The 24967-nt window shown below is 50.4% G+C and overlaps 1 protein-coding gene across 2 annotated transcripts in view; it reads left to right on the top strand.

Annotated features, from left to right (window-relative positions):
• Positions 1–6319: 6319 nt before the first annotated feature.
• ZER1 (zyg-11 related cell cycle regulator) overlaps positions 6320–24967 on the top strand; it is a 29677-nt gene continuing 11029 nt past the window's right edge. Inside the window, exons 1-8 of one of the 2 annotated variants that reach the window (XM_052647570.1) lie at positions 6320–6451; positions 17519–17770; positions 19060–19210; positions 19630–20066; positions 20327–20503; positions 21747–21861; positions 22005–22151; positions 22495–22662. In XM_052647570.1, coding sequence (XP_052503530.1) covers positions 17613–17770; positions 19060–19210; positions 19630–20066; positions 20327–20503; positions 21747–21861; positions 22005–22151; positions 22495–22662 — 1353 coding nt within the window. In that variant the 5' untranslated portion in view covers positions 6320–6451; positions 17519–17612. Of the gene's footprint in view, positions 6452–17518; positions 17771–19059; positions 19211–19629; positions 20067–20326; positions 20504–21746; positions 21862–22004; positions 22152–22494; positions 22669–24967 lie in introns of both variants that reach the window. The other variant, XM_052647569.1, reaches the window with a different exon arrangement.

The raw sequence follows: 24967 nt of genomic DNA, 5'->3' as shown, positions 1-24967 counted from the left end.
AAATTTCCCATTTTTTTCTACTGAATTGCTTGTTTCCTTGTTGAAATTGAGTTTTGGGAACTCTTTAAATATTCTGGATGAATGTATTTCATTTTTAATTGTGGCAAAATGAACGCAGCATAAAATTTACCATCTTAATCATTTTTAAGCACAATTCAGTGGTGTTAAGTACACGCAACATTGTTGTGGGTCTAATCTTCAGAATTCTTTTCACCTTGAAAACCTGAAACTCCCACTAAACAACTCCCCATTCTTCCTCCCCCAGCCTCTAGCAACCTCCATTCTATTTTCTGTCTCTATGAATTTGACTACTCTAGGTACCTCACGTAAATGAGATAATAAGAGTATTTATCCTTTTTGTGACTGGCTTATTTTGCTTAGTATAACATCCAAAAGGCTCATCCATGTTTCAGCATGAGTCAGAATTTCCTTCCTTCTAAAGGCTGAATAATATTTCATGTTTTGTTGATCCACTCATCCATCAGTGGACACTTGGGTTGCTTCTACTTCGGGGCTACTGAAAATGATGCTGCGGTGAACCTGGGTGCACAAATATTTCTTCAAGACTCTGTTTTCAATGCTTTAGGGTATATATCCAAAAGGTAAATTGCTGGGTCATATGACACTCCTATTCTTAATTTTTTGAGAAACTACCATACTGTTTTCCATAATGTCGACACCCACTTACATTTTTACCAAAAGTGCACGTTTCAATTTCTCCACATCTTCACCAACACATTCTTTTCTATTTTTATGATCATAGTCATCTTAATGGGTATGACATGGTACGTCTTTTAATTTTTTCACTAAATTTTTTCCTGTTTTTTGGTTGTGCTGGGAGACATTTGAGATCTTAGCTTCCCCACCAAAAATCAAATCCATGTGCCCTGTAAAAGTGGTGTCTTAACCACTGAACCATCAGGGAAGTCTCCATCTGTCTTTTTAAAATGTGTGATCTGTAGATATTTTCTTGTGGTTTGTGGCCTGCCTTTATAGGCTTTTTTTTTTTTTTAAAGAGCATTAGTTCCTAATTTTGATAAAGTCTGAACAATCTGTGATGTCATATCCCTCAATCTTTTACCTACTCTGATATCACAAATATTTTTCTCCTACAGTTTATAGCTTTAGGTTCTATTGTTGGGGCCAGTGTGAAGAAAGCAGGAAAGACTCCGACTTGAAGTCTGTCACCCATCTTAAAAACAAGCTGTGAACTGGGCCTGAACCCTGCCCAAGAGTGAGGAAACGGTTGCTAGTGAAAACCAGGTCTCCTGGAGACTCCCCTCCTTACGACGACAAAGGGAGATGGTAGTTGAGGTCAGGCTGCCCCTGTTAGATTAACCATGGAGACATCCCCCCCTTGATGTGTAATCATTTTCCCCCCGCTTTAACCTTAATTGTTTGTTCTCCTAGGGCTTACTTGTTGTAAAGCTCAATCATATACAACAAAAAGGTTGCTAACATGTAACAAGTCACATAGTCCGGGCTATAAAACTGTGTCTCTCAGAAACATCAGGGTCCTTGTTGGGAACTGATTCCCCTTGGACCCGCTGGCCTAATAAACTGTACTTCACTGTCCTGAGTGTCCTTTGAGGTCTGTTTTGTGACTCTGGATTCCACGACACTATATTTAGATCTGTGATTCATTTTAAAACGTTTGTGACCGACTTATAATTAATTTTTGTAAATAGTGTGGGGTATGTATCAAAGTTCATTTATTTTCATATGAATATCTAATTGTCAAAGCACCGTTTGTTGAAAAGGTTATCCTTTTTCCAACTGAATCAAAATCAATCATGTACTTGCAGGACTTATTTCTGGACTTTCTGCTGCATTACACTGATCGCCTTGTCTATCCTTTTAGCCTCACAACACTACTTAAGTATTTCTGTAAGCCTTAGAGCTCTACACTGTAGCCCTGTAATTCTGTAGCTCTATAAATTCTTAAAGTTAAGTAGTGTTAAGTACATCAACCCTGTTTCCTTTTTAAAGGTTATTCTGGTTTTTGACCTTGATAATTTGCGTTGTATACGAACTTCAGAGTCTGATTGTCAATTTCTCAAAAACAAAATCTGCTGGGATTTTGGTTGGGACTTTTGAAACTACAGATCAATTTGGAAAGAAGTGATATCCTACTATTATTGAATCATCTGATCCATGAACATAATACATGGCTCAATTTATTTGGATTTCCCTGGTGGCTCATTTGTAAAGAATCTGTCTGCCAATACAGGAGACCGGGGTTCAATCCCTGGGTCAGGAAGATCCCCTGGAGAAGGAAATGACAACCCATTCTAGTATTCTTGCCTGGAGAATTCCATGGACAGGGGAGTCTGGTGGGCTACAGCCCATGGGGTTGCAAGAGTGGGACAGGCCTTAGTGACTAAACGACAGCCATTTATTCGGGTCTTTAGTTCCTCTTGGGATTTCTCTGGTGGCTCAGACAGTAAAGCGTCTGCCTACAATGCGGGAGACCTGGGTTGGATCCCTGGGTTGGGAAGATCCCCTGGAGAAGGAAATAGCAACCCACTCCAGTACTCTTGCTTGGAAAATCCCATGGACAGAGGAGTTTGGTAGGCTACAGTCCATGGGGTCGCAGAGTCGGACATGACTGAGCGACTTCACTTCGTTTCTCTCAGCCGTGTTTTGTAGTTTACAGTGTACAGGTCTTACACGTAATTGAGGCCTTAAAAAGCATCACTACGAACAAAGCTAGTGGAGGTGATGGAATTCCAGTTGAGCTATTTCAAATCCTGAAAGATGATGCTGTGAAAGTGCTTCACTTAATATGCAAGAAAATTTGGAAAACTCAGCAGTGGCCACAGGACTAGAAAAGGTCAGTTTTCATTCCAACCCCAAAGAAAGGCAATGCCAAAGAATGCTCAAACTATGGCACAACTGCACTCATCTCACACGCTAGTAAAGTAATGCTTAAAATTCTCCAAGCCAGGCTTCAGCAATACGTGAACCGTGAACTTCCAGATGTTCAAGCTGATTTTAGAAAAGGCAGGGGAACCAGAGATCAAATTGCCAACATCCGCTGCATCATCGAGAAAGCAAGAGAGTTCCAGAAAAACATCTATTTCTGCTCTATTGACTATGCCAAAGCCTTTGACTGTGTGGATCACAATAAACTGTGGAAAATTCTGAAAGAGATGGGCATACCAGACCACCTGACCTGCCTCTTGAGAAACCTGTATGCAGGTCGGGAAGCAACAGTTAGAACTGGACATGGAACAACAGACTGGTTCCAAATAGGAAAAGGAGTATGTCAAGGCTGTATATTGTTACCCTGCTTATTTAACTTCTATGCAGAGTACATCATGAGAAACGCTGGGCTGGAAGAAGCACAAGTTGGAATCAAGACTGCTGGGAGAAATATCAATAACCTCAGATATGCAGATGACACCATCCTTATGGCAGAAAGTGAAGAGGAACTAAAAAGCCTCTTGATGAAAGTGAAAGAGGAGAGTGAAAAAGTTGGCTTAAAGCTCAACATTCAGAAAATGAAGATCATGGCATCTGGTCCCATCACTTCATGGGAAATAGATGGTGAAACACTGGAAACAGTGTCAGACTTTATTTTGGGGGGCTTCAAAATCACTGCAGATGGTGATTGCAGTGATGAAATTAAAAGACGCTTACTCCTTGGAAGGAAAGTTATGACCAATCCAGCTGCTGCTGCTGCTGCTGCTGTTGCTAAGTCTTGTCAGTCGTGTCCGACTCTGTGCGACCCCATAGACAGCAGCCTACCAGGCTCCCCCGTCCCTGGGATTCTCCAGGCAAGAACACTGGAGTGGGCTGCCATTTCCTTCTCCAATGCATGAAAGTGAAAAGGGAAAGTGAAGTCGCTCAGTTGTGTCCAACTCTTAGTGACCTCATGGACTGCAGTCTACCAGGCTCCTCTGTCCATGGGATTTTCCAGACAAGAGTACTGGAGTGGGTTGTCATTGTCTTCTCTGGACCAACCTAGACAGCATATTAAAAAGCAGAGACATTACTTTGCCAACAAAGGTCCGTCTAGTGAAGGCTATGGTTTTTCCAGTGGTCATGTATGGATGTGAGAGTTGGACTATAAGAAAGCTGAGCACTGAAGAATTGATGCTTTTGAATTGTGGTATTGGAGAAGACTCTTGAGAGTCCCTTGGACTGCAAGATCCAACCAGTCCATCCTAAAGGAGATCAGTCCTGGGTGTTCATTGGAAGGACTGATGCTGAAGCTGAAACTCCAATACTTTGGCCACCTGATGGGAAGAGTTGACTCATTGGAAAAGACTCATGCTGGGAGGGATTGGGGGCAGGATGAGAAGGGGACGACAGAGGATGAGATGGCTGGATGGCATCACTGACTCGATGGACATGAGTCTGGATAAACTCCGGGAGTTGGTGATGGACAGGGAGGCCTGGCGTGCTGCAATTCATGGTGTCGCAAAGAGTCAGACATGAGTGAGCGACTGAACTGAACTGATTCCTGCAGGTGTGGTAAGTCGCCTCAGTCATGTCTGACTCTTGTGACCCTATGGACATAGCCCACCAGGCTCCTCTGCCCATGGGATTCTCCAGGCAAAAATACCGGAGTGTGTTGCCATACCTTAGTCGGCAAAGTAATGTCCCTGCTTTTGAATATGCTATCTAGGTTGGTCATAACTTTTCTTCCAAGGAGTAAGCGTCTTTTAATTTCATCACTGCAATCACCATCTGCAGTGATTTTGGAGCCCCCCAAAATAAAGTCTGACATGGTTTCCAGTGTTTCACCATCTATTTCCCATGAAGTGATGGGACCAGATGCCATGATCTTTGTTTTCTGAATGTTGAGCTTTAAGCCAACTTTTTCACTCTCCTCTTTCACTTTCATCAAGAGGCTTTTTAGTTCCTCTTCACTTTCTGCCATAAGGGTGGTGTCATCTGCATATGTGAGGTTATTGATATTTCTCCCGGCAATCTTGATTCCAGCTTGTGTTTCTTCCAGTCCAGCGTTCCTCATGATGTACTCTGCATATAAGTTAAATAAACAGGGTGACAATATACAGCCTTGTCATCCACAAAATTAGTTATCAGAATTGCGAGGGGTATCATGTCAGAAAGGATTCCTCAAGAAAGTAGCATCTAAGCTGAGACAAGAAGGACAAGAGGTGTGTGTTGGATATAGATGGGAGCAAGAAAAGTGATTAGTAGGGAACAAACGGCTCAGACGGTCAAGAATCCGCCTGCAATGCAGGAGACCTGGGTTGGATCCCTGGGTTGGGAAAATCTCCTGGAGAAGAGAATGGCAATCCACTCCAGTATTTTTGTCTGGAGAATCCCATGAACAGAGGAGCCTGGAGGGCTTCAGTCCATGAGGACACAGAGTCGGACACGACTGAGCGACTACCATACACACACACAGACACACACATGGGATAGAAGATCATTAAAAGAACCAAAAGTGCTTTAAACTGTCTGGATTGGAGAAATGAAAGGATGGGGGCGGAAATGGCAAGAAAGGGGAAAGAGTGGAGAGAGAGAGAGACGCGGGTGCCGATCATCCTTGTCTATGTTAAGGGTTATTAAGCAAGGAAGTGCCCTGATCAGATTTATTAGTTTTGGAAACATTCACTATGGAACTATGGAGAGCATGAGGGGAAGGAGCAGGGGGTTCCATCAAGAGGCTGTTGCAGAAATCCAGAGGCGAAACGATGGTGGACAGAGACCGGCCCTACTGGAGGAGGAGAGGGGCCGGTTTGAGAGATCCTTAGAGGATTTGACGACTTGGACAAGGAGCTGAGGAAAACGGCAGGGGCCAAAGCCGACTCCCCATTGCCCAAGGTGATAGCCGAGGCGCCTGGAGGGCTTAGTTAACTAACTGGAGAAGTAGCAGCGCGTTCGGGAAGAAGACGGTGAGTGCTTTTGGACGCGTGGGAGTGAGCTACCTGCGGAGAAGCCAGGGAGAGACGTCCAATAGGGCGCTGGATCGAGGGGCAGGCGCTGGAGGCGCCTCGTCGGTGCTGACGAGGAAGGTGGAGTCAGTCCGCCCTTAACCATTCCCGGGCTCCGGGGAACCTCAGGTCAGAGCGCCGCCGGAAGCCGGTGTCACCGAGCCGGTTCCCCCCCCCCCCCGCCCCCATCAGCGCCCCAGCCCCGCGAGCGCCCCTGAGGAGCGCCCGGAGGACGACCTGGAGCACGGATCAACCACCGCTCTGCTCCTCTACTACCCACTTACCCGGCCGGTGTCCGGGAGATGAGGCGACACGGGGCCCCGGAACCTTCGGCCGCCGCCGCCCGCGTTCGCCGCGGGAACCGGTCCGGGGAACCCGTTCGCTGTTGCTAAGGGGCGGCCCCGGAAGTGACGCGCCTGGGGTTTGTTGACAGCGGAGGCGGCGGCGGCTGCAGGCTCCGAGCCGTAGGAGCCGGATCGGGGGTGGGGCCGGGCCCCGGAGTCAGCGCCCTCCGCCCCGCCCGCAGCCCTAAGGGCAAGGTAACGGCCACGGGGTCCCTCCCTCCCCGCGCCACGGCGCGACCCCCATCCCGCCCGGGGATCCGTTCCCTGGGATTCCCAAGCTCCGCCCCGCCGACCCCCGGTCTTCCCCAGACCCCGGCCCTAGCGTGGCGAGATCCCTTGCCTCCGCAGAAGCTCTGGCTCGGGATTCGCCCCGGGCCGCATCCTCTGCGCCTCCTCGCCGAGGAAAGCACACCCCGTTCGTTCCCGGGGCCAAGGGATGGATCTGCGTCCTACCCCTTTCTCCCCCTGCCTCCGGTGCCTCACCATCGTCGCTGCAATCATTTGCAAAGGTCCATCTGAGCCAGAGGTGTGGGAGAATTCACTGGTCTACCCCTGCTGACAGGTCTGAGAAACGTGCCTTTAAAAACCTGAGCACCCTTGGTCCAAAAAGAAAATGACGCCCTGTCCATGGCCCCTACAAAATGGGGGATAGATGCAGGGCTGGAAGAACCATCCTCTGCCCCTCCTACCTGTTGGATGAGCTTGAGTTTCCCCCAAAGCAGTGCTTGAAAATTCAGGGATGACACGAATGGGGTGGTGGGAATCCAACAGGGTGGGAAAGGGGTGGTGTATTGTAAGCCTAGGGCCAAGGGAGTCCGATAGGTAAGTTGAAAGTGAAACTGACTGCTGGCTTACAGCTGTGTGGGTGGAACTTGACTTGGCTGCGTTGGGGCCCAAGGTATCCAAGATAGCCAGTCTTTGTGCCAGTAAGCACGGTGTTTGATTTTTAAATTACAGAGGGAATGTCTGATGCCCCCATGGAAAAATTTCCCCCCATGTGGTCTTCCTCAGAAACAGTGTTTCTCTTTAGGATTCAAGCTGGTTAGAATGAGTATTGAGGACAGCTTTGAAAAGGGTCATAGCAGGCTGTACTTGAGAGCAGGAGGTGGTTGTCAGTTGGTAAAGAAGTCTCTCTGTTCCAGTTCACTCGTTCATTCAGCAAATCAGAAAGTTATATAAGATGGAGAAAAATATATGTAGGGTGGAGAAAAATAGAGCAGGAAGGGCCATGGAAAGGATCAGATGCTGGGTTTGCCCTTTTTATAGAGGGTGATCCAGAGAAGGGCTCTAATAAGGTGATGTCTGAGCAGAGATATAAGGGAGGGAGGGAGCAAGTGCAAAGGTCCTGAGGTGGAAAATCTGATGGTTTTATGACATAGCAGGAGGACAGTAGGGCTGGAGCAGAGTGAAGGAGGGGAAGAGTGATTGACAAGAAAGTCAGAGAAGAGTATGGATGAGACATTGGTGGGGAGGGTGTCAGCGGCTGTTCATGTGATGGAGGGTCATAAGATATCTAATGGGACACCTTTCAGAACTGCACTAATTTGAAGTGTCTGGTGGTCAGAGAAAATACAGATTTGTTCTAGGTGACAAATGGCAGTTGTCTTCTGCCTGCCATTTTAAGTACCCTTTCTCCATCTTGGCAATGACCACTGATGGAATAAATTTTAAAAAGGATGGAAATAGAGCACTGTAGTTAAATCTGGTCATACCACTTGCTTGCTGGTTATGAGAACTGGACGAGGGACCTTTTCCCACCTCTCTGTCCTCATTGATAGCATAGCATTGTTGGGCTAAATGAGAGGTCATGTCCTAAAGTGCTTGGTGCACTGTTTGGTGCATAGTAAGTCCTCAGTAAGTCTTGCAGGTATGCTGATGGCAGTGATGGTGGTGAGGAAATGTTTGCATGTGTCTGTCTCAAAGCCTTTCTTTTTAGCACCAGCTGATGATGTCACTAGCTCTTGGCTGCCTCTCTGAACTTGTAGAATTCTGGAGAACAGTAGGGGAGACAAAGCGGAAACTTGTTGTCACCCCTCAGTGGGAACAGTGGTTGCACATCACTGGCATAGTAGCTGGATCCTGGCTTTTCTGATGCCAGTGGGAGGTTATGGGGGCTCTTTTTTTTTTTTTTAAGGGCCCAGCAAGTCCCCATTTTTCCACATAATATAGGCCAAATGATGGTGTCGAAATAGATATGACGTGGAGACGGGTCACAGGGAGCAGTGTATGTTGGCATGTGGTTGGGGTGTGTGTGGCTGATGGCGACTGTTGATCCTAGATGTGCCCAGCAGAGGCTGAGATGTTTGCAGCCTGCCTGATAAGGTATGGAACAGTAGTGGTTGCTCTCTCTCCTCAACCCCCAAGCCTGGAGTATGTCAACAAGCTTGGGTTCATAAGCTGAGCGGGCAGCTGGGCCAGAGGATTTGAAAATGAAAAGTCATAGCATGCTGACTCTGAGGGCTGGGGTGCTGGAGCCAGTTGCTGTGGGTAGAACCTTGGACCAGTCATCTAGGGAGCTGGGGTCAAGGCCAGCTCTGCAGCTGGTTCACTGCGTGAACTTGAAGAAGTTCTGTCCCCTGCCTGGGCCCCCATTTCTCCTGTGTCTATTCTGGCTCTATGCTGTTGGGAGAATGAAACAAGACACAGGTTTTAAAAGAATTCAGCGCACTCCAACGGGCTTCCCTTGTGGCTTGGGTGTTAAAGAATCCGCCTGCAATGCGGGAGACCTGGGTTCAATCCCTGGGTTTGAAAGATCCCCTAGAGGAGGGAACGGCTACCCACTCCAGTCTTCTGGCCTGGAGAATCTCATGGACTGTGTAGTTCATGGGCTCACAAAGTATCAGACATGACTGAGCGACCTTCACGTGGTGCACTCTAATGTCCCCTGCAGAGGTAAGAACAGCTCTTGTCATTAGCACCACCACGATTCTGCAGGCTTCACTTTGGGGCAGAGGACTTCAGTACCTCAGCTGCTCTTGACTCTTGAAATGCAAGTTCAGAGACCCCTGTTGGAGCATTTACTTTGAGACCAATATCCTGTGACTGGTTCAATCACTGACGCTAATTTTTCCAGCTTCAGAAATGGGCATAACGATCTCTCCAAGCATTATTCTTGGGAAATCCCTCCATAATTATTGGTTACCACCTTCTTGCCATTATTTCATCACATCTCCTCAGCAAACCCATGTGGTAGGTGCTGTTGGCAACTCGTGGACAGATAAGGACCCTGATGAATATTAAGGCTGGCGAACATTGCCTGGGGACCTCATGGAGCTGAGGCTCCTTCACCTGCAACCAACCAGTCACGTGGTTACTGTGTCATGGAGACCCCATGAGTTACACTGGGTCCTTTCTTCAGGAAGCTTTTAGTCCTGTGGTCAAAAAATAATATATCTGTAGGATAGTTACCAGTGATGCCTGATCATCTATGCTCAGTGCCCAAGGACAGTCCAGGTTGTAAGGAGGCGAAGGCTCATGCTGCAGAAGGGGGAGCTGAGGCTTGCAGAAACGGTTCCTGCCCACAGCATAATGATGGAGACAGCCGAGCTCCTCCTGGGGGACTTGGGCACATCATCACAGATCTTTGAGCCATAGTTTCTTCATTTGGAAAACAAAATCATAGGTCCTTGTAGGTTATTTGTGGCTTCAATGAACACATGCATGGAAAGCACAAAATTCTGGGTCTCGGAGTAATGAATACACGTATGCATAACTGATATGTACACATGGACCTGGGTATATATACATAGTCTGTGGCCAGTTCACTGAGTCTCAGCTGCCTCATCTGTGAGTGGTTGATTATAACTCCTGCCTCATGTGGTTGTTGGGAGAATTAAATGAGGTAACATACGCGGAGTACTTAGCAGGGTCCTCAGAATATGGTGCTTAGTATGACTGATCGCCGTTTGATTGCAGCTGGTGCCCCCGTGTCCCCGAGGCCACTCTGCCTCTTTGTACACCAGTGAGGGGTGATGCGCTTTCCATTTCCACATCTTCCTAATGTCACCCACCCTGGAGATTAGTTTCTGGGATGCCCTCAGGTCCTCGCCTGTACCCCTGCCCCCAGCACCTGCCCTCACCCCCTCCACAGCAGCCTCCCACCCCCTCTGTCTGGCCTGTGATCTGCTCCCTCCTGGAAAGCTTCCAGCTTCTGTAAATAGGATATTTGTTTGGGTTTTCCCTGTAGCTCCTGGGTTAATATTTCACAGGGTGGGCACCGCTTAGAGCTTCTGGCTCCCCCAGCCTCTGTCGGCTGGGTGTCAGGACACTGGCAGGGTCTCATGCACCCTCCTCTGGATCCCAGATTCCCTTCCCCTTCCATTGCATGGACAGGAGACTGGATGGCTTGGTGAGAAGCATGGGTTTGGTTTAGGTTTGGATTGCATCCCACTCTTGCTAGTTGTGTGACTTTAGACAAGCCTCAGTGTCTTCATAGGAATACAGAGTAACAATCTCTACCTCAGGGTGTTTTAATGTGGCAACTGGGGCAGAAGCAAACCTTTATTCTGTTATGTGCCAGGCACAGGCCAGGCCCGGAGGGTCCAGGAGGGTGGAAGCGGAGAGGATTGGTCTCCTTCTGAATCCTTGCGGCCCAGCCCGGGCTGGGGGGGTGGAGTCATTAGACAAATTATTATACAAGCGATGAATTAGCCACAAGCACAGGATCCTAGAGAATGTCGTTTGTTGGTTAAGTTAGAAACTGTATGAAATAAAGCTGTACGGAGCTTAGACTGGAAGCAGCCGACTTGGAGGCGGCTGTTACTGTTCGCTCCCCACTGCCCCCCAACCCCAGGGTGTCAGCTCCTGTCAGATGCAGGCAAGAGATGGGATGGAGGAAGACACAGGGTTCTCCTTGCTGTGTGCTTGTTCTGTTATAATCAGAGTTCTCTCCATCTCCAGTTGTCAGAATCCCAAATGGCCAGGCGGGCCAGAATACAGAGCCCGAGGGGCTAGTTGTGGGGTAGGTAGAGATGCCCACCTCTGGCTCGAAGGGGTACAAGTAGGGGGGGCCCCCAGGTGTCTTAGCCTCTGTGCCAAGATGGATGGCCCATTCTTCCTCCAGCTCATCCCCGCCCCCAGTAGCAGGGCTGGCGCTGCCAAAAGCTGGTTGCCAGATCCGTGCCATCTGGCCAGTTATCTTTGGAAGGCACTTGGTTCATCTTGGCGGCTGATAAACTGGTGTTTCTTCCAGCTGAGGAGCAAGGTTAGGGCCGAGCGGCTACCTGGGTGACTGGGCTTGTCCTGCGGAAAGGGCAAACCCCCTGCAGCTCTCTCATTCAGAGTGGGGAGGGTTCTGCTCTGCCCCCTGGGTGCTGGCACTGTCCCGGGCACAGTGGGTGGGGAGCATCCGAGAGCATGCCTTGCCTCCCAGATTCCCCGCTTGCGCTGAAACCCTACAACACATGTGCCGTGCCCACATGGGGCATGCAGCCTTTGTTCAGCCCAGAGTTGTGGAGTCGAGCCTGTGGTGCCAGGGCCCCACACCCTCTGCCCTTTCAGTCTGGGAGCATCTTATCCTTCTTCCTGGAATGCCTTTCCCTTCTCTCCCTGCCACCGGAGTGAACTATGACTCATCTTTTGGGTCGCTGCTGCTGAAATGTCACTTCCAAGGACGCTTGCCCTGACTCCACAGCCCAGGGCAGGTCCCCTGGGGCTCGGGCACCCAGAGCCCCAGGTGCCACCCTCTCCTTCAGAGCATGGGGCCCAATGGCGTGTGTTTGTGTGCTTCCTAGGTGGGGGTGTCTGTCTCCCTCCAGAGCCAATGTGCTCCGCGAGGACCAAGACCTGCCTGATTTCGCTCACCCTCAGGCCCACAGTGCTCCATAGACAGTAACCCTGGGCCAAGTACAGGGATAGGGCCAGAAGAGACAGCCTGGTTCCTGCCCTCATGCAGCTGGCTGGCTGGCATGGAAGCTGGATCGTTAAACCAACATCAGTTCAAAATGTTAATTGTGGTAGGGCCCGTGGGGGCAGCCAGCATGAGAACCCTGGGCAGGTCAGGGAAGGCTTCCCGGAGGAAGCAACACTAAGGCGTGAGGGTATGGAGACATCAGCTGAGTAAAGAGTTCAAAGGTAGCGTGGGCTGGAGCGGTTGGGAGATGCTTCCTGGAGGAGGGGCAGGAATGTGTTTTGGGGGTTGGGAACGGGGTTTAGGGGAGAAAGTGGATGACCGAAGGTCTGAAGGTGACCCTGTGCGTCTGGCCCATTGCCAGGAGGCCATTGAAGGAGGCCAGTGTGGCTGGAGTAGGGAGTTGGAGGCAGCGAGCAGGCTGCAGAGCTAATTCCACTTTTGGAGGCCTTGAGTGACTGCTTGAAGAGATGAACTCGGCAGTTTCCAGCAGGACGCGTGGCCCTGCCAGCGGTGCGCATGCTGGGCCCAGCTTCCCAGGCAAGAGGCTGCTGCCCTCTTGAAGATCTGAGAGTGAGCGCAAGCAAGGGAAGGCAGGGCCCAGGCTGTCTGTTTACTGTGCTTTTCCTCGAGGGTGTCATGGTACCGGTGGCACAACTGGCACAGTGAGCCTGGGGGCAGGAGACCCAGGCCGGAGGAGCCGGGGCCTGGAGCTGGGGGTGCAGACCCTGCACTAGGGACCAGGGCAGGTGAGGCAGGAGAAAGGGATGATGACGGTGATGGTGATGTGAAAGCTTTTAGTGAGCAGTTACTATGTGCTAGGTACCATGCTAAACCCCTTCTATATTGTTCCGTGTTATCTGTACATGGTGTTCTCTGTTATAGAGAAGAAACCGAGGCACAGAGAAGTGAAGACGCTTGCCCCAGTTCACCAGCCCTCAGTGGGGCTGAGACTGGAAGCTGGGTTGGCCTGGCTCCAGAGCTCTTAGAGCACAGTCCCCAGTGGTGCCAGAACTTAGAACTGGCCATTCCAAAGGGCACAGAGCTCTGTGGCCACGCACTCGGTTTCCCAAGCAGTCTAGAAGCCTCAAATGTAGGTGCAGAGGCTCCAAGAAGCCAGGGGTGCTGCCAGGGCCTCACCTCCTGCAGAGCTGTCCAAAAGACGAAGCTCCTGTCCCAGTTTGGCCAGCCCCTCTCTCTCAGCCTGAGTCTCTCTTCTGTAAGGTGGGGTCATAACCACTTGGTGTTCACTGAGTTGTGTCACGCCTGAGGTGAGGTGTTTTTCCCAACAGTCTTGTGAAGTGGGGATTGTTGTCCCCATTTTCCAGATGAGGAAACTGAGGACCAGCGAGGTTGAATAATTTACAAGTGAACTGTGGAACTGAATTGAAATGGCTCTGTCTAACCACAGAGCCTTCACTTGAAAAAAGTAGCAAAAAACTATTGAAGGGTACTGTAGACTAGGACAGGCACACAGAGCCTGAGCAGACAGTCTGAATTTCCGCAAGTATACACACCTAGCCCAGCCCAGAGACCCCTGTCACTTTCCGATTACTGCCTCCCGCAAAGGTAATCACTACCCTGACTTCTAACACCATAGATTCATTTTGCTTATTCCCCCGCTCCTACTTCTTTTTGATCTTTGTTTATTTGGCTGCTCTGAGTCTCAGTTGCGACACACAAAATCTTCCATGTTCCTTGCAGCATGTAGGATTTTTAGTTGCGTCATATGGGATCTAGTTCCTTGGCCAGGGATTAAACCAGGGCCCCCTGCATTGGGATCTCAGAGTCCTAGGCATTGGACCACCAGGGAAGTTCCTTTCTCCCCTTTTCTGACGTAGACTGTCATAGGAAAATGGTTTGGGACTAATTCCTGACTGTCCTTGGGTCTGTAAATGGTTGATTGTTTCCTGTCTTGTTCACTCCACTTGGAGTTGAAGGTTCAGTTTTCATTCTCTCTTAGCCACTTATGGTAGTTGAAGATGCATAGTCAGTTGGAATATCACTTACCCAGATCCTGAATCCCTTTTAAATGTGGACCTCTTTGGTGTCCAGGCCATTTTCTTTTTTGTTGAATTGCAATATACATTTTTAGAAGTGCACACGTCGTAATAGACAGCTCTCTGAATATTGACAAAGTGCACATACCTGTATGCCCAGCACTCACATAAGGGATAGAAGGTTCTCAGCAGCCAGCCAAACTCCCCAAATAACCACAGTCCTGACTTTGGCTACCACAGATTAGATTTTCCTCCTTTAAAAAACTATTTGTTTTTTCTTTTGGCCATGTCACATGGCATGCAGGACCTTAGTTCCCCAAACAGGGATGGAACCCGTGCCCCTGCAGTAGACGTGTGGGGTCCTAACCACTGGACCACCAGGGAGTTAATTCCCAGATTATCTTGTTTTTCAACGTAAGGAAGTAAAACATCAGTGGATTCACTCAGCGAGTGAGTATCCACTCTTCTGCGTCTGGCTCCTTTCGCTCAGCATTGTGAGGCTCACCCAGGCTGCTGAGAGGTGGTGCGCTCTCATTGCTGTGCAGTGTTCCATTGGTGAGTCGACCGTAATCTTCATTCTCGTGTCTGGACACTCAGCTTCTGTCCTGTTAGGAATAGTGCTGCTGTAGACATTCTGTCTGTCTCTCCATGAACATGTCCACGCCTTGCTGGTGGGTGTATACCTGGGAGTGGAGCTGCTGAGCCCTGAACGTGTGTGCGTGTTCAGCTGTAACAGCGTCTCACAGTATTCTAGTTACACTCAGAGTTCACAGCAGTTCACACGCCCGCCAGCAGCGTGGGTGGCCTCCTCTTGTTCCATAGCTTCTCTCAGGCTCGGTGTTGTCTGTTTTGCTGTTTCCAATGGAGCTGTTCTGATGGCTGCGAAATGGCATCTCATTGTGGTTTTCCTATTCCTTATGTTTACTGTTTGTTTCCTTATCCTTTAGGAAATGCCCGTCCAAGTCCTTTGCCTGTTTTTTTAATTGGATTCTGTGTCCTGATCTGCAGATGTTTTTATATATTCTGAATACAAGTCTTCTGTTGGATATATTATTGGAAACATCTTCTAGTTTGTGACTTGTCTTTTCTCTCTCTTGATGGTACCTTTGGATGAAAAGAATCTTAATTTTGAGGCAGTCCAATTTGTCAGTTTCTCTTTATGGGTTTTTTGTGTGTGTGGCCTATTTAAGAACCTACTCTAAAATCATAAAGATAAACTTCTGTGTTTTCTTCTAGAAGTCTACTTGTTTAACTATTCACATACAGGTCTGTGGTCCATCTCAAATTAATTTTTGTGTATGTATGAATGAAGGTTCTTCACTTCAGTGCATATCAGTTTATCATTTTTATCTTATGAGTCCTTTTAAGAAAACTTTACCGACCTCAAGATGATGAAGATTCTCGGAGACTTTGTTCCAATTTTTTTTTTTTAATTAAACTTTTTATTTTATTTTGGACTATAGCCAATTAACAATGTTGTGATAATTTCAGGTGGATAGCAAAGGGACTCAGCCGTACATATACATGTATCCATTGTCTCCCAAACTCCCCTCCCATCCAAGCTGCCACATAACATTGAGCAGAGTTCCCTGTGCTATGCAGTAGGTCCTTGTTGATTATCCATCTTAAATATAACAGTGTGTACATGTCCATCCCAAACTCCCTAACTATGCCTCATTTTTATTTTATTTTATTTATTTTTTTGCCACACTATACAGCTTGTGGAATCTTAGTTCCCTGACCAGGGGTTGAACCTTGGGCCCTTAGCAGTGAAGGCATGGAGTCCTAACCACTGGACCTCCAGGGGCATCCCCACTTTTTTTTTCAATTGAGGTATAGTTAATGTATACTGTTGTATGTTCAGATGTATAACATACTCATTCACAATTTTTAAAGGTTACACTCCATTTAGAGTTACTGTGAAATATTGGCCTACATTCCCTACGTTGGAACAATATATCCTTGTACACTATTTATTTTACACCTGATAGTTTGTGGCTCTTACATGCCTAACCCCATCTCGTCCTTCCCCTTCCCTCTCGCCACTGGTAACCACTAGTGTGTTCTCTATGTCTGTGAGTCCGTTTCTCTTCTGTTACATTCACTAGTTCATTCTATTTTTTAAATTCCACATGTAAGTGATATCATATAGCGTTTGTGTTTCCCTGACGCAACCTTGCTTTTTTAATCACAGTTTTATTGAGCGGTAATTCCCATACCATCCACTTCATCCACTTAAAGGAAACCATTCAGTAGGTTTTGGGTCTATTCACAGAGTTGTGCAACTGTCACCAAGGTCGATTTTAGAACATTTTTCTTCACCCCAAAGGAGAAATCCACAGCCCTTGGCAGTCACTCCCCGTTTCCCTGCACCACCCCCCAGCCTCCCAGCCTCAGGCAACTGCTGATCTACCCATAGTTTGGCCAAACGTTTCATGCAAATGAAATCATACAGTAGGTGGCCTTTTGGGATTGGTTTCTTTGACTTAGTGTGTCTTTTTCAAGGTGCAGGGTTGCAGCGTGCCTGCCTCACCTCATCCGTTACCACTGAGTGATTCCACGGCATGGTTATACCGTGTTTTTATCTATCCATTCGTCAGTTGATGGGCATTTGAGTTGTTTCCATTTTTGATGCTTCGGGATCGTACCACGCTGAACATTAATGTACAGCTTCTCTGTGGTCATGTATCTTCCTTTCCCTCCGGGAGGAGCCCTCATTCCGAATCGTATCCGGTGAGATGCGGTGATGCCGTGTCTGTTAAACCCTGGCACACAGTGAGTGTCCCCACCTCTAGACAGGGTGGGTGACACAGTAGCGGACACCCCAGTGTAGCAGGTAGCAAAAGCTGCTGTCAGCCCCACCCAAGCGCTGGGTCCCCAACACAGGCCTCGGCTCACAGACTTTGGGAAGTCACGGAGACGCTCCACCGAGGCCCCCTGCTCTTTGCACAGGTCAAATCACGCGTAGATGGTAGCACATGAGAGTGGGGTGGGGCAGGGGGGCAGTGGAGGGAGGAGTCAGGAGTCCTGGGCCCTGGCCCTGCTGAGCTGCTGAATTTGGGTTTTTGGTTTTAATTTTTGCTCATTTGTTTGGCTGTGTTGGGTCTTCACATTGGGGTGCGGGCCTCTCTCTTGTTGTGACCTCTAAAGCATAGCCTCCGTAGTGCGGCATGAGGGCTCGGTTTGCTCCACAGCTTGTGGGATCTTTGTTCCCTGACCAGGGATCAAACCCGTGTCCCCTGCATTGGAGGACAAATTCTCAGTCACTGAACCACCAGGGAAGTCCCTAAACTGCTCAATTTGTATGTGCCTTCCAGGCACCTTGGCTTTACTACTCAGAGAGCGGCCAGACCTAGGGCAGCTGGGGTCCTGGCCCTTGCCCGTGGCTCGCTTAACTTCTTTCCCCTTCCCCAGGCCGCAGCTCTGCCAATGATCCTGTGAGTATCAGGGCATCACTGTTGCCCCTGGGGGCCCCTCTCCCAGTGTGGCCCACCTGCCGGCTCCCAGCATGGCGTCCGACACCCCCGAGTCCCTGATGGCCCTCTGCACCGACTTCTGCCTGCGCAACCTGGACGGCACCTTGGGCTACCTGCTGGACAAGGAGACCCTGCGGCTGCATCCAGACATCTTCCTGCCCAGCGAGATCTGTGACCGGCTCGTCAACGAGTAAGCAGGCGCAGGGCTGGGGCAGGGCCCGAGCCTTGGCATGGATGTGTGCAGAGAGGTTGAGAGTCCTGCGTGTGCCCCCTTGGGGGTGTGCACGCACGTGGCTATCCATGGGTGCAGGAGAGCACTGGCCTGTCTGTATCCATCAAGTTGTCATTGCGCATGTTGGTATGTGTGTGGTAGGGTGTGCACGTAAAGGAATGTGTGTGCCCACACGTGGGTTGCTGGTGCACAGGGCAGGTTTGAGTGTGAAACTGCCAGTTTGCATTAAAAGGATGTAGAAACTTCTTATGTAAATGAAGGAGGTACTTGCTGTCCTGTGTGTGTGTGTGCACATGTGTCCATGCATGTGTGTATGTGTATGTGCCTGTGCACACATGTCTCTGTGTGAACCTGAACATGTATTACATGTTTACACACCAGTACCTGACTGCTTGACCCCTGAACAGGGATGAGATCATTCGGAAACGCTCTCTGTGACTTCTCCAAGGGACTCCCCACTAGTAGAGACTCCTAGAAGAATAATAGCCATGCCTGACTTCTCGGGGTTCGGTCCAGGTTACCCAGAGGGAAATGGTTAGCCCAGAAAGTTGCCTATAAAAGTGGGAACCTATGTGTGACCCAAGAGCCCAGCTCGTAAAAAGTGTTCTGAGTGTCTAATGTAGATTGGGCACTAGATTAGACACTGTGCAGACCAGAGTTGTGTCCATTTTACAGGTAAAGGCACTGAGGTCTGGGGAAGTTCAGTTACTTGTGTGAAGTGGCCCAGGTAGTGAACATCCAATCCAAGATTTAGATTCTAGAGTGTTTGACTCCACAGCTTTTCCCACCAGTCCAGGATTCTTGCCTCCACTGGTATCTCAGCAGAACTATTACTGAATGCTTGCCCTGTACCCAGCTCAGAGCTCCAGACCACTCGGCTCAGTCTTGCTGTTGGATGGGGTCCTGAGAGGGACTGATCAAGGAATCAGAAGCTGGCTTAAAGAAGACAGGGAATGCAGATATGCATGTTTGTTACAGAAGTGTCTACAATTTAGTGGGGAAGAGCTTGGGATTTGCCAGTGATAAGAGGCCCTTCATCACTAGTTAGTTTACTTTTGGACTCCTGGGTCCTGGGGCCACCCGTAAACTCACCGGTCAGGTGCTCAGGATCCGACCAGGTACTATGAGGAGGAGGAGATGGAGGTTGTTGCTGGGATGATCAGGGAAGTCTTGGCAGGGGAGGCTTGTGCTGGATCTTGGAGGGAGGGCGAGGGACCTTCCTTGAACCAGGCTTCCTTCCCTCCCAGGTACGTGGAGCTGGTCAACGCTGCCTGCAACTTTGAACCGCATGAGAGCTTCTTCAGCCTCTTCTCTGACCCCCGCAGCACCCGCCTCACCCGCATCCACCTCCGCGAGGACCTGGTGCAAGACCAGGACCTGGAGGCCATTCGCAAGCAGGTGAGACCTGGTCGTTCAGGCCCCGGGCACGGCCATGGGAGGCCGCCCCAGGACAGGCAGGCAGGGAGTCGGAGCAGGAATCCCAAGGCCCTGCCAGCACCCTTGCTATTGTGCACGCGTATGTCCTCACTAAGTCAGGTCTGACTCTTTGTGACCCCATGGACCGTAGCCCACCAGACTTCTCTATCCATAGGATTCTCCAGGCAAGAAGACTGGAGTGGGTAGTTATGCCCTCCTCCAGGTAATTTCCCAATCCAGGGATCAAACCCTCATCTCCTGCAGCTCCTGCTCTGCAGGCATAGTACCACTGAGCCGCCAGGGAAGCCCCCTATTGTGCAGACCCCTCCCCAATCCCACCTGTGGCCCAGGGCCAGGGTAGGGGTAGGCGGAGGTGATGACGGGGCTATCCCCGCCACCAGGACCTGGTGGAGCTGTACCTGACCAACTGTGAGAAGCTGTCCGCCAAGAGCCTGCAGACTCTAAGGAGCTTCAGCCACACCCTGGTATCCCTGAGCCTCTTTGGCTGCGCGAACATCTTCTACGAGGAGGAGAACCCCGGGGGCTGCGAAGATGAGTGCCTTGTCAACCCCACCTGCCAGGTGCTGGTCAAGGACTTTACCTTTGAGGGCTTCAGCCGCCTGCGCTTCCTCAACCTGGGCCGCATGATCGACGGGGTCCCCGTGGAGTCCCTGCTGCGGCCCCTCAACTCGCTGGCTGCCTTGGACCTCTCAGGCATCCAGACGAGCGATGCAGCCTTCCTCACCCAGTGGAAAGACAGCCTGGTGTCCCTTGTGCTCTACAACATGGACCTGTCGGACGACCACATCCGTGTCATTGTCCAGCTGCACAAGCTGCGGTGAGCTCTGAGCTCGCGGGGTTGGCGCGGGGAGGTGGGGGTCGGCAGTCCCAGAAGGTTCCTGAGCCCCCGGCCAGGCAGCACATGGGGCTAGAAGAGACAGTCCCATGCTTTATGTCCCCTGTTCTGGCTGGATCAGGGCTGTTCAGGGCGCCTGGGTCGGCTGTAGCAGGGGCCTCGGACTGAAGCAGCAGGAGCCTACGAGGCAGCCCCAGTCTGTGTCCAGACCTGACCCATGACCCCCCTGCCCCAACCTCCAGACACCTGGACATCTCCCGAGACCGCCTCTCCAGCTACTACAAGTTCAAGCTGACCCGCAAGGTGCTGAGCCTCTTCGTGCAGAAGCTGGGGAACCTGATGTCCTTGGACATCTCTGGCCACATGATCCTGGAGAACTGTAGCATCTCCAGGACGGATGAGGAAGCAGGACAGACCAGGTGGGCCCCACCTGCCCTGCTTGCGAGGGGGTGGCATCCAACAAGCGTTGACCAGGCGCCCCTCTGCCACGCGCCGTGCTGATGAGGAAGAAACAAATCAGGCCCTCTCGCGAGGGTATGAGCTAGTGGGGACAGGCAGGTCATCACTGGGGCTGCAGTAGGGGCAACACAGGGCTCCGGAGTGGCCCCGAGGATCAGAAGGAAGGAGGAGGAGGCATGGCATCCAGGCTGTGCCGAAAGCTCAGTCTTGAGTTTGCCGAAAGACATCTACCACAGCGCTCTAGCCGAGGGAACAGCATGTGCAGAGGCGGGAGGCGCGAGCGCGGGGAGTGACTGGGAGGCTGCAGCACTGAGACGGCCTGAGCCACGTGGTGGTGGTCACGGGAGGCCGCCGGCCCCACCACTCGTTAGGGGTTACCGCTGACAGGTTGGGCCCTGGGTTGGTCGGGTGAGAGAGCTGATTCAGAGCCCCCTCTAGCTGTCTTTGGTCTTTTTTTTTTTTAATATTCATTTACTTACCTGGCTGTGTTGAGTCTTAGTTGTGGCATCTGGGCATATGGGATCTTAGTTCCCCAGCCAGGGATCAAACCCATCTCCCCTACACTGCAAGGCAGATTCTTAACCACTGGATCACTAGGGAAGTCCCTGGTGTGTTTTTCTTTTTTAATTGTAGTATAACTGCTTTAAAATATTGGGTTAGTTTCTGCTATACAACAAAGTGAGTTGCTATATGTATACATATGTCCCCCGTTACTGTCGTTGGTCTTAAGCCCTCCCCCGAGCCTGGACTGGAGTGGAGTTTGGAGTTTGGTTAATGGGCATAACATTCCTGGCTGTTGCGGGAGCCTAAAGGTGACATGCCCTCCCTGGAGCGGCAAGCAGGATTGGCTGCAACAGTTAATCTCCCGTCCCACATGTTCTCTACAATGTGACCTTGTCACCCTCCCATCAAGAGGTGGGGTCTGTCTGTCTTCTGCCTTTTTTTTTGACCGTACCACAAGACATGTGGGATCTTAGTTCCCCGACCAGGGATCAAACCTGCAGTGGAAGCACAGAATCTTAACCAGGAGACCACCAGGGAAGTCCTCTACTGCCTTTAAATAAAAAATAGACGAGGCTAGAGGGCCTAGCAGAGGGCCCCAAGGAAACGTGCTTCGCCACCCCCAGGGAGAGGCTCTCCTTGGGCTGGATCCAGGGCCGCCGCGGGCCCCACGCCATTGATGCCAGCACCCTCTCCCCTCAGCACTGAGCCTTCCAAGAGCAGCATCATGCCTTTCCGGGCCCTGAAGAGGCCACTGCAGTTCCTTGGGCTCTTCGAGACCTCCCTGTGCCGCCTGACGCACATTCCGGCCTACAAAGTGAGAGGGGGGCCTGGGGAGGGGAGGACCAGGGCGCCCCAGGACAAGGGAGGGGGTGTCCGCCCTGGGGTTAGAGATGGAATTAGGGTCAGGCATCCTACCTTGGCCATTTCCGGGATGTTCTGAGCATGCTCCATCTCCAGGTGAGTGGTGACAAAAACGAGGAGCAGGTGCTGAATGCCATCGAGGCCTACACGGAGCACCGGCCGGAGATCACCTCACGGGCCATCAACCTGCTTTTCGACATCGCACGCATCGAACGCTGCAACCAACTTCTGCGGGCCCTGAAGGTCAGCACCAACCCTGGAGGGCCCTCTGAGGGTCTCCAGTTCATTCTCCCCCATCGCCTCCTCAACCATCCCCCTCCTCCTTCCCGGGACACTGGCCATCCCACCCCCCGAACCCCAACCCCGTCTCTCAGTGCCTCCCTTGGCCCAGCACTAACCCTGTCCCAGGACCATGGCCGACCCCAGTTTCTGCCTCCCAACCCCGACTCCTGCCCTCAGGGAGCAGGATCGGGCTGAGCCCTGCCCCAGAGGACCTGTCCAAGCCCCTGCACCCTGCTCCAGGCCTGTCCCTGCACACCTGCAGCAGGCCTGGCCAACCCCTGGCCCATGCCCTGTCTTGGTACAGCTGGTCATCACGGCCCTCAAGTGCCACAAGTATGACAAGAACATCCAGGTGACCGGCAGCGCCGCCCTTTTCTACCTGACCAATTCCGAGTACCGCTCAGAGCAGAGTGTCAAGCTGCGCCGGCAGGTCATCCAGGTGGTGCTGAATGGCATGGAATCCTACCAGGAGGTGACGGTGAGCCCCTGCCCGCTGCCCGCTCTGGCCCCTCTCCCTGTGTCCCAGCCTCGCCAGCAGGCTCGCCAATGCCCTGGGTGCCCTGCTTGCTCTCCCCCTTTCTCTCCTGGCTCTGTCCCGCCCCTCTGCCAACCCTCCCTTTCCTGCGGCCTCACTCCCAGTCTCTGGGACCGGGCATTCAGGGCCCCCTGACCTGACCCCACCCGAGTCTGTCTCCCACCCTGCCCTCCCCCAGGGGCCCCGGGCCTTTGCTCCTGCTTGTTCCTTAGCCCTTCTTCCCAGTGATGCTCTGCTGGGGTGGGTGGGGTTTTCTTTTTTTTCCAATAGCTGCTTTTGTTATAAAAGTAATCAAGTTTTTTACTGGAGAAAAATTACAATTATGGGTGTAAAGGAGGGGAAAAAAAGCCATAATTTCGGCACACAGAGATAGCCACTGTTAACATCCTTCTGGCTTTTAGTCTATGCATAATTATTGAGTAAACAGGACCATCCTGTGCGTCCTATAACATGGGTTTTCATTTCAACAGCATCTTGTGAATGTGAATATCTCCCATATCAACAAATGGTTTACAACAAAATTTGAAGAGTCATGTTTCTTTTCTGATGACAAAAAGTGAGCTCCCTAATGCTTAGAAAACAAATTTAAGTAACAGAAAATGTCTAAGACTAACTAAAAAGTGAAAGTGCCAATCCTAGCGCTCCTCCCCTGGGGCAGCTGGTTTTAACAGTTCAGCTTCCTAATTGTTGATGTCAGCACCGTGTGCAGTGCCTCCTCCAGGGAGAGGCTGCCCTGGTGCTGACTCTGCTGGGGACTTGGAGGCCATGGCCAAGCCCCATCCCCACGGAGTAGTCAGAGGGGCTCCCCCCAGTACGTGGGCTGCACTGACTGAGTCAGCCCCACGGTTGAACATTTTAGGTTGCTGTTAACGTTTTGCTCTTCTTTTTTTTTTTAATTCGAATGTGCCAGCTCTTAGTTGTGATTAAGCGGCATCTTATTTGCAGTTTGCGGGATTTAGTTTCCTGACCAGGGATTGAACCTGGGTCCCCTGCATTGGGAACTCAGAATCTTACCCACTGGACCACCAGGGAAACCCCCATGTTTTGCACTTTCAAATTAGGCTTTGCTGAATACATGTAAGCCATGCTTGTTATGAGACTTGTTGGAAAGGAGAACTGCTGGAGCAGTGGGTCTGTGTATTTCTAAAGCATTTGGTATATATTCTTGCATCGTCCTCCAGAAAGCTCTGGTGGGGATGCAGCCTCTGCAGGAGTGAGGAGGCCCCCTTTCCCACTAACTCCCAACTCCAGACTTGAGAGCAACTTTTTCCTTTGTTGAGATAGATTTTATCATCAGGTAAAAGGGTTGTCTTTTTTTTCCCCCCTTGGCCGTGCTATGCAGCATGTGGAATCTCAGTTCCCCAACCAGGGACTGAACCTGTGTCCTCTGCATTGGAAGCACAGATTAACCACTGGATCACCGGGGAGGTCCCAGGGGTGTCTTTATCTTTTTTTTTTAAAGAAAAAAGAATGCTAGGTGAAGACTTGCAAATTAATAAACTCATTCAAAGAAATAGAAATTAATAAAAACCACTTTTTGACTGGGGAGATTGATGATACCCATTGACGAAGGCCAGGGGAAGAGCACATTCCCGCTTTCCACTGGTAAGGAAAGCCTCGGACAGCCTCCTCATGGGGCAGCTGGCAGAACCTGCCAGAACTGTAAGCACACTTACCTTTTGGCCTAGGTATTCCACAGTTAAGAGATATGCATAAAGGAAATATATATATACATTCACCCTTTCTGATACATAGAAGTCAGAGGAAACCCAAAGCATTCAACAATAGGGGCCTGGCCCTGCAGAGCAGTGTTAGATCCACTCACATTGTGGGATATGATGGTCAATCTGTACATCCTAACATGGATGACCCTGCGGGTGGACAAGTGAAGAAACGTTCTCGACCAGTGTGGATAAAACCTCTTTCACCCTTCCTCTCCCCATATTTGTATTTCCATGGTAGAGAAATCTTGATGGTTGTGCACCAAACTTTTAATAGGGATTACTTCTGGAGCATTAAGTGAGGGACTTTTACTTTCTGCTCAGATAATGTTATTTGAGTGTTTCACAGTGAGTAAGTATTGCTTCTATAATTTAAAATAATTTTTTCCCCAAATTACAAAATGTGTGTATATTATGAGGGGAAAGACAGAGTTAACGAGGGTTCGGCAGTGTTAGTTGCTCAGTCATGTCCAACTCTTTGCGACCCTGTGGACTATAGCCCACCAGGCTCCTCTGTCCAT

The sequence above is a fragment of the Budorcas taxicolor genome, chromosome 11 (assembly GCF_023091745.1).
Source record: "Budorcas taxicolor isolate Tak-1 chromosome 11, Takin1.1, whole genome shotgun sequence".
Taxonomy (NCBI): Eukaryota; Metazoa; Chordata; class Mammalia; order Artiodactyla; family Bovidae; genus Budorcas; species Budorcas taxicolor.
Note: the sequence above shows the minus strand (reverse complement) of the source record. Positions and strands in the feature narration are given on the sequence as shown.